The 13,383-nt window shown below is 62.8% G+C and overlaps 1 protein-coding gene across 5 annotated transcripts in view; it reads left to right on the top strand.

Annotated features, from left to right (window-relative positions):
* ITGB2 (integrin subunit beta 2) overlaps positions 1-13,383 on the top strand; it is a 28,944-nt gene that overhangs the window by 8,522 nt on the left and 7,039 nt on the right. For all 5 annotated transcript variants that reach the window (XM_025863401.2, XM_025863402.2, XM_073888893.1 and 2 more), the window contains 8 exons: positions 3,794-3,854; positions 4,204-4,292; positions 6,789-6,969; positions 7,923-8,093; positions 8,647-8,888; positions 10,100-10,255; positions 10,645-10,740; positions 12,705-12,794. In XM_025863401.2, the coding sequence (XP_025719186.2) occupies positions 3,794-3,854; positions 4,204-4,292; positions 6,789-6,969; positions 7,923-8,093; positions 8,647-8,888; positions 10,100-10,255; positions 10,645-10,740; positions 12,705-12,794 (1,086 nt within the window). The remainder of the gene's footprint in view (positions 1-3,793; positions 3,855-4,203; positions 4,293-6,788; positions 6,970-7,922; positions 8,094-8,646; positions 8,889-10,099; positions 10,256-10,644; positions 10,741-12,704; positions 12,795-13,383) is intronic.

The raw sequence follows: 13,383 nt of genomic DNA, 5'->3' as shown, positions 1-13,383 counted from the left end.
CAGGTCACTGAGACGCTTGTGGGGCTGGGTCCAGAGGACACGCAGGTCACGCCTCCTCCGGCCGCTGCCCCTTCTGTCCCCTGCGTCTGTCCGGAGCCTCAGAGCTCTGAGCGCGCTGGTTCCAGCCTTCCTGCGGCTTGCAGCTTCTGTCCAATTCTGGGTGTTTCTGTAGGAAGCAGAAGCGACCCCATCTCCACACTCTGTCTTCTGGTTTAAAAAGGCTGATGCCTTTTCAGATTCATTGTAGACATTGGCTTTTTTTCCCCATGAAACCGCTGAGTCCTGCAGCTCCCGGGGTGAGTACGGACGGGCTCCCCTGCCTCCCATCTTTTTCCTTTTTTTTTTTTTCCAGTTTCCGAGGTTCTGAAATTCAGTGATTAACCAGTTGCATACAACACCCAGTGCTCATCGCATCATGTACCCCCTCCTTCGTGCCCATCACCCACTCACCCCAACCCCCCACCTGCCTCCTATCTTTGAACTTCCCCACCGGTGCCCCCCCCCCACCCCGCCCCTGTCACTTGACTTGGGGCGTGCCCCTTGTCAGCCTGGGTGGGCGGATTGGTTCTCCGACCCCGCCAGCCTGCAGGCGCAGTGAGCCCTTGGGACTGAGAGTGGCCCGGTCCAAGGGTTTGCACTTTTGCAAAACCTTCTTCTTTTGATGTGATGTGAGCTGACGGCCAAGAAAGAATTCTTGAGTCGTTTTCTGTGCAAAAAGGTGGTTTTATGAAAGCACGGGGACGGGACCCCTGGGCAGAAGAGCCGCACCGGGATTGTGAGGAGTGGTTGGTTATAAACTTTTTGGGTGGGGATGTAGAAGTAAAGGAAATTTCTAAGGGGATTTTCATAAAAGTCTTACAGGATCCTGGAGGTTGGGCTATTGGAAGCTAGGGCTGCTTCTTGTCTCCAGCAGAGCATGAGCATTCATGTCGTTGTGAGTTCCTGTCTCAGCTGTTTGTCCCTGTTTGTGCCCCAGCTGCCTGCCAGGTGGTAAGATTTCATTTTATCTGCATTTCTCTTGTCTTTGTTCCCTTCCTCGTCTTTGACAGGAAGCTTAATCTGACAGCAGCTTGATGTCCTGACTCAGATGCTGTGCCCTCCCTCCGCCTGCTGACCCATGTGTTTTCTCATGTTTCCGCTTTTTCTTGCCTTTTACCAAATATGGGGTGTGTGTGTGTGAGCTTTGGAAGGAACGTGTTACATTGTTCTTCTAAGCCTCCCTCCCCTCCGAGAACCTGGCTGCTCAGAGCTCTCTCCTTCTGCAGGTGACCCTGCTTCCCTGCATTCATTCAGGGGCGCTCGGGGCTGGGGCGGGGAGAGCGCCAGGCCCGGGTTGCAGGGTCTCCGGGAAGCCACCCCGTGGGGGCCTCCCAGACCCACGACTCCCCGCAGTCCCCTCAGGTTGCACCAGCATCCCCCTGGCGGGCAGGGCTGGGCAGGGGTGACTCTGTCGCAAAGTCCTTACAGCCCAGGGCCTTGGGCTTCTCTGCACCTTGGGGCCCTGTGAGGGGCCCGCCCTTCTCTCTCAAGGGCGATGAGGCTGAAGGGTCCGTGCTGGAGCAGGGTACCCTCCCTCAGGTGGCGGGGTTAGGGGAGTGACCGGGCCCCACAGGCCAGGCCAGGGGCCAGGCCGCGTCCTGGAGCTGACGCTCCTCCCCCTCCTCCCCTTCCTCCTCCTCCCCTTCCTCCCCCTCCCCTCCCCTTCCTCCTCCTCCCCCTCTTCCTCCTCCTCCACGTGTCCAGGCATCTTGCCCCCACAGGCTGGAGGACCCACGGGCTGGGGTGCAGCCGTCCCTGTGGCAGCCCTGGTGCTCCAGTGGGCCAGGAGCACTTCGGGAGAGGGCAGCTCCCCACCCCTGCCCAGCTTCCTAAGGTCAGGGTCAGGACCTCGCAGGCTGTGGGTTGCCTTACTGTCAGTGAGGCTCTCTCCCTCTCTGTGGGAAGGGTGTGCCGGCTGAACTGGCACCCAGTCCACATCCTGCTGCTGCTCGGGGCCTCGGTTTTCCCACGCGACGGCCCATGGAGCTTACATGCTGGCTGTTGGGAATGTTTGGGGGCCCGGTCCATGGCCACAGGAGAGTGAGTGAGGCGGCCCCTGCCCCGGGGCTGCAGTACCAGCTCACCCTGCCGGAGCTCGGGCATGACTGGGGCGCTTGGGGAGGGCGCTTGGGGAGGGTGCTCCCACCCTCTACTTGGAGCAGCCTCGGGGCGGGGTGGAGGGGTCCCCAGAGGCTGAACGTGCCCGTGGCAGTGTCCGGGTGGGCCCAGGGTTGGTGGGGACCCTCGGGGCAGCACGGCAGTCAGCTGTGGAACTTTGCAGGGACCCAGATCGAAGCAGGGGCTGGCCACGGCCGGTCTCAGCCTGAGCCCCACGCCTCTGGCTGGGAGACACAGACTGGGCCTGGTGTGAACCCAACCTGCCTCCCAGGCCCATCTGCCCACTGCTCTGACCCAGGAAGCCACCGTGCTACGTGGCTTCTGCTTTTGACCCTGAAAGGGAAGGATGGAGTGTTCCTTTTTGACATTTCTGGGTCCTGATTATAATCTTGGTGGGGACCAGGGAGCAGGAGGGTCAGGGAGCTTGAGGCTGGGCAGGGCTTTGAAGCGCAGGAAGCCCCCCCTTGAGCCCCCGGCCGGTTCTCCTTCACCCAGAGGCCCCCACCCCGGGTGCAGAGGCAGCTGTTACAGGAGAGCAAAGGGGGGGCCCACGTACAGGCCACACCGGGAGCCCCACGGGCCAAGGCGGGGACCACGCGGGGATACCCTCCCAGCCCCCCACCACTAGGCCGTGTGCTGGGCTGGAGAGCCCCAGGAGCCCCAGAGGCCTGCTGCAGGGAGAGGAGCCGGCATTCCCGTCATGTTCTGGGTGGGCTCTATTGATCTTTGTTTCTGATCCAACAGGCCCCTTTCTCCCTGTCACCCGATTCTGGCTTCTCTGCACCTTGTCTGCTCTCTTGGTCAGGTAGAAAGATCACAGCCGGGTGCAGAGTTGTGAGACGGGGCGGGGGGGGTGGCACCCAGAGGGGCATTCCTGCTTTGGGCCCAGTCCGGGTCTGGCAGCCCCCGACTTGGGCACTTTCAGGGGTGGGCGATGTTGTCCGTGCTGACCGCTGCCCAGCAGGCCATGGGTCAGAAGGCGCCCTGTCTGCCTTCAGGACCCAGAACAAGACCCTGAACACCAAGCCTCCCCCAACGACCTTGCCTCTGGGGGGCATCGGGATCCATCAGTGACCAGGCCGCCTCCACGCCTTACGTCAGGTGCTGGGTTTTTAAGGACAAACAAAATCATGGTCACCTAGAGCTATGGCCTCGGGCAAGGCAGACACGGACTCTGTATGCTCGCTCACCCTCCTGCAGGGGGTTCTGAGCAGGTGGCTGGCTCGGGCCTGGTGCCCGGGAGGCGCTCCGGCTACTTCGCGGCCTAGTCCTGGTTCTGCAGCCACCAGGAGGCCTGGGCCAAGCGAGGCTCTGCTCCGAGCTCAGCAATCAGTTCCTGTGGGACTCGGGCGTGACCCGGAGCGTGCAGTACCACACGTGTGGTGTGTGTGTGGTGTGTGCGTGTGTGATGTGCATGTGGTGGGCATCCATACGTGTGCCTCCCCTCCTCCTTGGAGGCCCCGCGGGCCCGCGCCACACCACTCAAGCTGTCGCGGGGAAGGCCCCGGCTGGGCTTGCCCCAGTGCTCCCCAGCCAGGGCGGCGGGGACAGGGCCCTCCCAGCTCTGCATCTGTAGGCTGGCCAGCCCTGGCGTCTAGGGGTCCAAGGCCCTGTCACTGACCCCTTCCCTCTGCAGGACATGCTGCGCCAGCGCACCCTGCTGCTCACGCTGGGGGGGCTGCTCTGCCTCTCGTCAGGTGAGTTCTCTGCATCCTGGGTCGGAAAGAAAGGTGCCCGCCCCCCAGGCTCCCGGGCTGAGTTCCAGGGGCCGCTTCGGAAGGACTGTGCCACTGGGAGCAAGTCCCAGACCGCAGCCTCAGTGTCCCCACACTCTGCAGCTCCTGGAGGCACAGCCCCATGAAGCCTGCCTTCCTCCTGCCCTTCCTGGTCCTCCTGCCGACCCTCCTCCCCCACACCCCACCCCGGCTTGGGGCTCTCCTGCCCCCGCCCCATTTCGGCAGCCTGCGCGCCTGGGGCTCCATGGGCTCCGTGTCGGTGGACCTGCCGGCAGGCACTGCTCACGGGGCCGCGTCCTCCTGCCCCCAGCCTTCTGCCAGGAGTGCACCAAGTACAAAGTCAGCACGTGCCGGGACTGTGTGGAGTCGGGCCCTGGCTGCGCCTGGTGCCAGAAGCTGGTAAGAGCCACCGTGCACCGCGTGCCCACCGAGGGCGCTCGCGCCTGGGCTGCCGTCCTCGTGCCCGACCCCTGGGTTGGGCCCCCTCGCTCTGCCTCTGGAGCTGCTGGCACCCAGGGGCGCCACCACTCTGTTTCCCCAGACCCCGACCACGCCCTCCTGCCCCGGGACCCCCCCCCGCCCCCCACCCCCCCCCCCCCCCCCCAGGCCCGCCGCCCCCCCCCCCCCCAGGACTCACCCCCCGCCCCAGATTCTGAACACAGACTCCTCCCCCGGAACTCCCAGATCCCGACCACGCCCTCCTCCCCGCCCATCCCCAGGTCCTGACCACGCCCCCCTGCCCTGGGGGTCCCTGAGGTTCTGACCCTGCGTGCATGCACACACATTATTATTTTTTCTCAAGCATTTGAGAGTAGACTGCAGACCTGAAGCCCCTTCATCCTTAACACGTCCCGCCTCCTTCTCAAGCGCAAGGCATCCCCCCAGAGACCCAGAGTACCCTCTTCCAAGACCGGACAGCGGCCAGGGCGCTGGATTGCATCTGCACACCCTACGCAAATATTTCCAGCGGTCCCAGGGATGCCTTTGGCAGCATTTGCCTCGGACTGTGGATGACCCGGGATCCGTTCTGCCCGCGGTGCTCCTGTCCCTTTAAGTCTCCCGGAGCCGAGAGGGAGAATCCCCTCTGCTGCCTCATGCACACCCTCGACACTGACAAGTGCAGAACAGCAGCCATGTAGAAGGCCCGGCGCTCCCTCTGCCCGGGTCCAGGGCCTGTGTTTTGGCAGGAGCCCTGCACCGGGCTCACGCCGTCACCGCGTCCCAGCACGGGTGACGCTAGCTTGGACCACTCAGCGGAGGTGGCATCGGCAGGCTTCCCCACCAGGATATACCACTATTTACTCTCTGCGGTGAATCAGTGACTTGTGGGGAGATGCGCCGGGGCCAGGAGACCTTCCCTTCCCGTCAGGCCCGCACCCCTCCCGTTAGCACCCCGGGGTGCTTCATGCCTGAGCCGCTCAGTACCGCGAGGGCTGCAGAGGGGTGGCGTCCAGGTCATAAACTCCTCTAAGGGCTTCTAACGTAAGGAGCCGTTTGTCCTCCCCCTGTCTCTCTCTCATCCGCGTGGACCCATAGAGTGTAGAGTTTTATTTTGTTCAGTAGCTTATAATGTATCCCTGTCATTTTGAGGCTCAAATAGTTCCAGATTGGGCCGCTGGGAGCCCCCTCCCCAGGCTGGCTGTGTCCCACTGGCACGCCCCTCGTCGCTTTTTTGTTTTTGCTTTTTATTTTTGAGCGTTTTCTTCCTCTAGAATAAGATGCCCCAGGCCCCGACCTACATCCTGGCCCCAAGCGTGGAACGTTTCTCTGGAAGTTCCTGGTTCCCTTTCAGGAGAAGCCGGGCTCCTGACATCCACAACACATTTCCTCATTTTCTTGATCCCTCGATGCTCTGACAGGAGCTTCTAAGAGGCCAGCCCACGCCTCAGCCACAAGCAGCCTACGGAGAAGTGGGGTGTGGGGTGTGGTCTCTCCCCTTGGATGTGATGTGGCCACAGCCTGGGGGGTGAAATGTCCCCCAGCGGTTGGAGCTCCCCAGCCCCTCAGTGAGCTTATTCAATTTGTTGGAAATGCAGTTAGGCTGGTAGCTTCCACACGGGTTACATGGAAAGCTTTTGTCGGTTCCTGGGGAGTTCACTTGATTTCTCAAGTTCTTAAGCATTGACAGAGTTCCAAGGGGAAGTGCCAGCCCTCCCTGCCCTGCCCCTCTGTGGCCTTACTGTGGCCATAGGCCCTGCCGCACCCAGCCGGCCCCCGAACGGCTGTCTTACCCTTCCAGAGTCCCCTTCCCTGAAAGGAAGCAGAGAGAGCTATCATGTTCTGTAGCACGCCCTTCCTTGGCCTATAGCGTGAGGACCCATGGGATGGGGGCCCTGCTCCTGCCCCGTTTATGGGGGCAAATTGGGCATGAGGACACTACCCTGAACCCAGGACCCCCACACTCCTCTCCAAACAGCAAGGGGCTTGGCCTGGAGTCCCAGCCTGTGTGCCAGGGCTCCAGGGGTCCCACGTGCTTTCTCTCGGGAGGGCGCCCCCACCGAAGCTTCTGCACGGCCGCCCCCCGCCAGGTGCCCCAGCAGGCTGCTCCTGGCCCTGGGGCTGCTGAGCAACCCCAGGGGCCAGCCTGGGGCTACAGACATGGGTCCTTCAGTCACCTCTGCTGCTGGAGGCAGTGGGGGGGCAAGCCCCCCGTTCCCAGACTGGGGTGATCTAGGAGCCTCGTGGAGAGGCCGTCGGAAGGCAGGTGTCTTCCTATAGCTGCCCAGCCTCCCACCCACCCCCACCCCCGCGAGGACATCTGTTTTGAATCCCAGGTGCAAATGAGGAGGGGCAGCCTCCTCAAATGACCCTGAGGGTCAGTCTTGTGCAGCACCCACAGGGTGGCCCCCGCGTTTTCTCTGCCCTCCTCCTGACCCCTGACCCCTCCCCCCTCAGAACTTCACTGGGCTAGGGGAGCCGGACTCAGTTCGCTGTGACACCCGGAAGCAGCTACTGTTGAAGGGGTGTGCGGCTGACGACATCATGGACCCCAGGAGCCTGGCTGAGACCCAGCAGGACAAGAAGGACGGCCAGCAGCAGCTGTCCCCACAGAAAGTGACGCTCTACCTGAGACCAGGTAGGCTTGGCCTCAGCTGGGAGTGAGCCAGCATGTGTGTGTTGTCACTCTGGGTGCCGGGGCCAACCGGTGGCACAAGTGTCCACGTGGCCAGGTCAGACGGCAGGTAGGCGAGCCCCAAGGACTGTCAGAAACCTCAAGGACAGCATCTGAGCTCCCCTGTGGGCCTCTCCCCTCTGCCTGCAGGAGGATGCCCCCACACCCGGTATCTGCGGCTGCGTGCTTCTGCTCTGTGTGCCTTCCAAATGGGAGAGGGAACCATCTGGAAAACAGTGCTCTATCCCACTCTCAGAACGCCAGGTGCTCTTGGCAGAGTAAAGGCTCTGATAAGTCCTGCAGCCAAGGAACCTGAGCGACTGTTTAAATCAGTGTTGCTCAAACTGATTTGACCACAGAACCCTGTCAGTGCTCCAACAAGTGCCTTTTGGGAAGGCGGATGTGGTGAAGGAACGGGACCATGTCGACAGGCCAGGGCAGGGCCGGGGAGCTGCCTGCCCTGTAACACCACCCCCAAGATGGCAGGCAGCCCCAGCAGGGAGCTGGAGGCACAGACAGACAGACAATTCAGTCAGCCCCTCCCCGGGTCATTCATCCTCCCATCACATGTTTGCTGAGCACCTGCTGTGGGCCAGGCACCACCCTAGGGCTGGGACCCAGGCCAGCACCAGGATGGCCCGGGTGCTGGTGTGGGGATGGAGCAGGCTTGCCCCAGCAGCCAGGTGCACCTGCATCTCAGCAGTGCTCGGCGAGCAGCGAGCACTCAGAGGTAGAGGTGTGTCCGGAACGTTCCATCTGGGAATGTGTGTTCCTTACTGAAACTCCAGTCTAACTGGGTGCCCTGTGACTCATCCACAGGCCTTGGGGGAAAGGGGCAGTCGTGAGCATTTCGGAACCTGTGGAGGACACGCGGGTGCCCCCTAGACACCCTGACTCTCTCCCGTCTCTGCCGGCAGGTCAGGCGGCTGCCTTCAACGTGACCTTCCGGCGGGCCAAGGGGTACCCCATCGACCTGTACTACCTGATGGACCTCTCCTACTCCATGCTGGACGACCTCATCAACGTCAAGAAGCTGGGGGGTGACCTGCTCCGGGCCCTCAACGAAATCACCGAGTCCGGCCGCATCGGTGAGGCGACCCCCTCTGTCCCAGCCAGCCCCGCTGCTCATGCGCCTCCCCACAGCCTCGCAGGGCAGGGCACTGGGGGGCTCTGCCAGGCGCCCCCCCCGGGCCTCCTCGGGCCACGCCTGGGGGCTGGCTCCCCGGATACTGTCATGCCACGCAGCCCTCCACTTCCTCTGTTTATGAAAAATTAAAGACTACCAAAGTATGACACACGCGCAGCACACCTGAGTGCCGCTGGGGTCTGGGCGCCTGAGACGCACCCGCCCATGTATCCGTGCAAGTCTGGGGCAAAGGGGACACCCGCCTTTCATTTCTGCCCCCTCCCCAGCCGCTGTCTCTGCGTGCAGGCCGCACGCCGGACGGGCACACGCTCGTGCTTGCACACACGTCCACCATCACACTCATGCACGTGGGCGCACGCAGACCCCCCCCCACGCGCCGTGGTGTTTTCTCGCCTGCCCTGGTTCGCAGCAGGGAAACTGAGGCTCGCGGGCAGCCTCACCGCCTCGTGCCGCCTCAGGCTCCCATTCGGCCACTCATCCTGCCTGCCCCTCAGGCTTCGGGTCCTTCGTGGACAAGACGGTGCTCCCCTTCGTCAACACGCACCCCGAGAAGCTGAAGAACCCGTGCCCCAACAAGGAGAAGGAGTGCCAGCCCCCGTTCGCCTTCAGACACGTGCTGAAGCTCACCAACAACTCCAACCAGTTCCAGACAGAGGTCGGGAAGCAGCTGATTTCTGGAAACCTGGACGCCCCCGAGGGCGGGCTGGACGCCATGATGCAGGTCGCCGCGTGCCTGGTGAGGTCCTGTCCCAGCCCTGGCCCCCAGCCTTCCCCAAACCTCCATCCTGCAGCCGCAGGGCCACCCTCACTGGCTGGCCCCGCCTGCAGAGGGCCCCATCGGCCCGGGTTTCCGGGCAGCCGGGGGGCCTGCTAAGCACCCACACACTTTGCCAGGGGCCTGTGACCCTGGGCAACTCTGTTGAGGCCTCAATCTAATAAAGATCTTGTAAGGCTAGGCCACGGAGCAGTGTGATGCTGGCCGCTCCTGACCGGAGTCACCATCTGCCGCTGCTCCCCCCCCCCCGGAAGGGGGCATCTTCACTAGGCGTCCCCATGTCTCTGTCTGTGCCGGCCCCTCGCCCCAGCAGCCCTCCCCCCGCCTCCTCGCCCACCCTGGTGGTCCTGCCCGGTTCTGTCCCACCTGCCGTATCTATGCTGTGTTATGGTACCGACCACACCTTGGCTTTTATTTTTTAGGATTTTATTTATTTGAGAGAGAGAGAGATAGAGAGCAAGCACAAGCAGGGGGAGCAGCAGAGGGGGAGAATCCCAAGCAGACTCCCCGCTGAGCGCAGAGCCTGACGTGGGGCTCAATCTCATGACCCTGAGACCATGACCTGAACCAAAAATGAGTCAGATGCTCAACTGATGGAGCCACCCAGGAGCCCCCTTTTTTGTTTTTGTTTTAACATTATTTATTTTTATTTTTATTTTTTATGACACCCTGTTTTAAACCTTCACAAACCAGATTCCAATCTGCCAGCATCTCTGTGGGCCCCCAGGCCCGTGCACCGACCGCCCTTCTATTTTTGTGTGATGCTGTGCTTTATGACACGTGTCGCGAGCATCCCCGGCCACCTGTGTCCCTTTGTGAGTCCCTCGGTTTCTCTCACCTTTCGTGTGTACCATGTTTTCATGTTGTGACACACATTTCTGTGAGTACTTCTTTCTGTTTTGGGGGCTATTTCCTTAGGATTAGTCCCTGGCCTGACTGGCCCCAGAGGGTGTTCACGTCACTTCAGCCCCCCAGCCACCTGGCCGTGTGTGTGGGCATTTCTCGAGCAGGCCATGGCGCTAGGATCCGGGCCGGACGGGGGACTCCAAGTCCCGCGGCTGCTCCCCGAGAGAGCCAGGAGTGGAGCACAAGCCCGGCACCGGCCTCCAGGCTGCCCCACCAACCTCTGCGCTCTGGGGAAACTGAGGCCCGTCACCCTGCCATCTTCCCAGGAGGAAATCGGCTGGCGCAACGTCACTCGGCTGCTGGTGTTCGCCACGGACGACGGCTTCCACTTCGCGGGCGACGGGAAGCTGGGCGCCATCCTGACCCCCAATGATGGCCGCTGCCACCTGGAGGACAACATATACAAGCGCAGCAATGAATTCGTGCGTGGCCCTCCCGTGTCCCCGTGTCCTGGGAGGGAGCGGACAGTACAGGGGGCCCTCCCGTGTCCCGTGTCCCGTGTCCTCGGAGGGACCGACAGCCCAGGGGGCCCAGGAGGGAACGCAGGGGCCGGGCTGTGGCGTCGGGGGCTCTGCCCCAGAGGAGCAGGGAGCGGGCGGCACAGGGAGTCCAGGGGGCTAGGGGGGAGGTCAGCGTCCTCTGGTCCGGTCCCCGTCGCAGGAGCTTGCCTTCACCTGCTGCGAGCTGACACCGCACCCTGGAACTGTTCAGGGGTGGGGGGGGCTAGGCCTCTGGGCCCTGGGTGGAGCAGAGGGAGGGCCTGGGGCTCTGTGCCTGACCTCCGGGCCATCTGACCAGACCTCCCCTCCAGGACTATCCGTCGGTGGGCCAGCTGGCACACAAACTGGCTGAAAACAACATCCAGCCCATCTTTGCCGTGACCAAGAGAATGGTGAAAACCTACGAGGTTGGTGCAGCCGGGGTCCTGAGCAGCGGGGGGGCGGGGGGGGCCCGCGGGCGTGGCGGCTGGCGCACGCTCACAGCGCGGCGGTGGGCAGGGGGGCGGCGGCGGCGGCGGCGGGGCGCTGCAGCCCGGGAGGCTCCGGGCGCTGCGCGGACGCCCGGGGGAGGAGGATGTTCTCTGCCGGCGGATCGTAACGCAGCCGCCGTGTTTCCATATTTGCTACGACACGGCGAGGCTTTCTGCGGACCCCGCTCTCGGTTTGTACGCATGCGCATTGCAGTATCAGCGCTCCCATCACACGTCAGGTGCACAGGGTGGGCCGGGCGCGTTCCAGAGGGACGCGCCCCCAAAACGCCCCACCAGGGCTGTTCCCCACCCCCCGAAACCAGCTCTCGCACGCTGACAATGCTTCCTTCTCTGCTTCGGGAACCCTGCTCTGTCCTGACTTCACGGAATGACTGTTCCTGTTCAATTCCAGCAGAGCACGGGGAACTTTCTGTTCCTAGGCCAGGTGCTCTTCTGTCCCTCGTGCCCTCTGTCTGGCACGTGTGTGCGTTACTGCCTTCCGTGCCTGCGCAGTCTGTGGATGAGCAGGGTGGCCTCCTTTCGGCTCTGGTGTGCTGTGAGAGCACCTGCTGGCCCCCCACCCTCTCCGAGTCCTGCTTTCCGCCGTGGGGGGGCCTGCTGCCGCTTCTGGGGCGAGGGATGCTGGCGGGGGGCAAACACCAAGACCGAGACCCGCAGCTCCTGCCGTCAGTTTTCCAGACTCCGCAAGGGGACAGGACCCTGCAGGAGACACAGAGGAGGGGAAGGGGCAGGCGTCCAGGAGAACCCCTGGGGTGGGCACTGGAAGCTTGCCAAACCACAGGGACCCGGGCTCCGTGCAGGGCTGATGACCGGGTGCACCATCAGGACCCGGCAGGCAGTACTAGGGGGCACAGCTGGCCCCGGTATTTTGCTGTCGGGGCAGGACAGTGCGGTGACGGAGTAGAAGCAGGGGGCTTCTGCAAACCCCCAGGATGGACGATGCCCTAGTGTGTCCAGGCCTTTCTGAGCCTGTTTCCCGACCCTCATTCATGGGGCTCCTGGGTGAGGGGCATCAAGGCGACCCAGAACCTGTAAGGAGAGCATTTGCTGGACTGTCCTTGTGCCCCACACTGAGGGGAGAGCAGGTTGGAGAGACAGGTCAGGGGAGAGCCCAGCTTCCCAGAGCCACAGGGGGGTCCTGCACAAGGGGTGGAGGGGAGAGAGCGGTGGAGCCACAAGGGGTTGGTGGCCGGGCTGTGGCAGGCCTTGTGGGCTCCATGGAGGTACCTGGACTCTCTATCTGGGGAGTCACGGGGGGGGGGGGGGCTTTGGGGCAGAGAAGTCAGTCTACTGGGCTGGGTGCCAACCATCGGTTCAGTATTCCGTGAAAGAGAGTGTGAGGGGAGGAGGGGACACAGAGGTGTCCTGGAGGCTGGCCCCAGGCCTGTCTGCGTTACAGGTGCTCCAGCCTGCCCATGCGCAGGCGCCATGGGACCCCCAGCCCGCTGGAGCCCAGGGCCCCATTCCTGCTTAACACAGTCATTACTAAAATTAAATTACATCAACACCCTGAAATGCTCACCCCTCACCCCTTCCTGACAGTGTTGGCACATTTTGAGATTCTCTGCCCTTGGCCGTAGCTGATGTATCCGCACGGCCGGGTCGCTCAGTCATGGTGGCGAGGCACAGGTCTCCCAGCAGGTCACGAGCTGGAGGTCGGCCACGGAGGAGTGCTCCCAACAAGGAAATCGGCTGTTCCTGAGCCACTGACCATCATCGTCTTAACTGAGAGCAATAAGCGATCTGGGTGGGGGAGGGGCAGTCTGGGCCATTTTACAAGCAAGAAGGAACCCTCTGGGGTGTTACAAACCCTAGGGACGCTGTGGCTTCCATGGCCCCAGGGCTCCAGCTGAGCCGGGTCTGGTCTCCTTGTCCAACAGAAACTCACTGAGGTCATCCCCAAGTCAGCGGTCGGGGAGCTGTCAGACGACTCCAGCAATGTGGTGCAGCTCATCAAGAACGCCTACAACGTGAGTGCCCCTGGGGCTCCGCAGGGGTCCCCAGGGCTGGGGGCAGAACCCCTGCCCTCCCTGCTGCAGACCAGCCGAAGGGGGGTCCGCGGAGGGGAGCCCTGCCTCCTAGGGCCACCGTCAGGCCTTCTGGACTAGTGGACGCTGGCTCTTCCCACGGGGCAGCCAGGTCCTCCCCCTGGGGATGGCGTGGTTTGTGCCCTGCCTGACCCTCACCTCTGCCCTCCCGGAAACACGGGCACCAGCCTCCTCTCAGGCCGCAGTCCTGGTGGCCTCCCCCCTGCACTGCAGGCTGAGAGCACCCGGGAAGTGCCGGGCCCTCGAATGGAGCTAGAGCTCTGGTGAGGGGTCGTGTTTGCTCCTTGTGCCCTTGTGGAGCCCGAAACCCCCAGGGCGGGCCCTCCTGTGTCTTCACACCCACGACACTGTCACTGCTCACTCGCCTCTGTCTCTGTCTCTCTCTGTCTCTGTCTCTCTCTCTGTCTCTGTCTCTCTCTCCCTCTCTGTCTCTGTCTCTCTCTCTGTCTCTCCCTCTCCCTCTATCTCTCTGTCTCTGTCTCCCCATCTCTGTTTCCCTCTGTCTCTCTGT

This window comes from Callorhinus ursinus, unplaced genomic scaffold (assembly GCF_003265705.2).
Source record: "Callorhinus ursinus isolate GAN/ISIS: 27379988/994484 unplaced genomic scaffold, GSC_fseal_2.0 scaffold98, whole genome shotgun sequence".
In the NCBI taxonomy this organism is placed as follows: domain Eukaryota; kingdom Metazoa; phylum Chordata; class Mammalia; order Carnivora; family Otariidae; genus Callorhinus; species Callorhinus ursinus.
The sequence above is the reverse complement of the archived record's forward strand: the minus strand, read 5'-3'. Positions and strand labels throughout refer to the sequence as shown.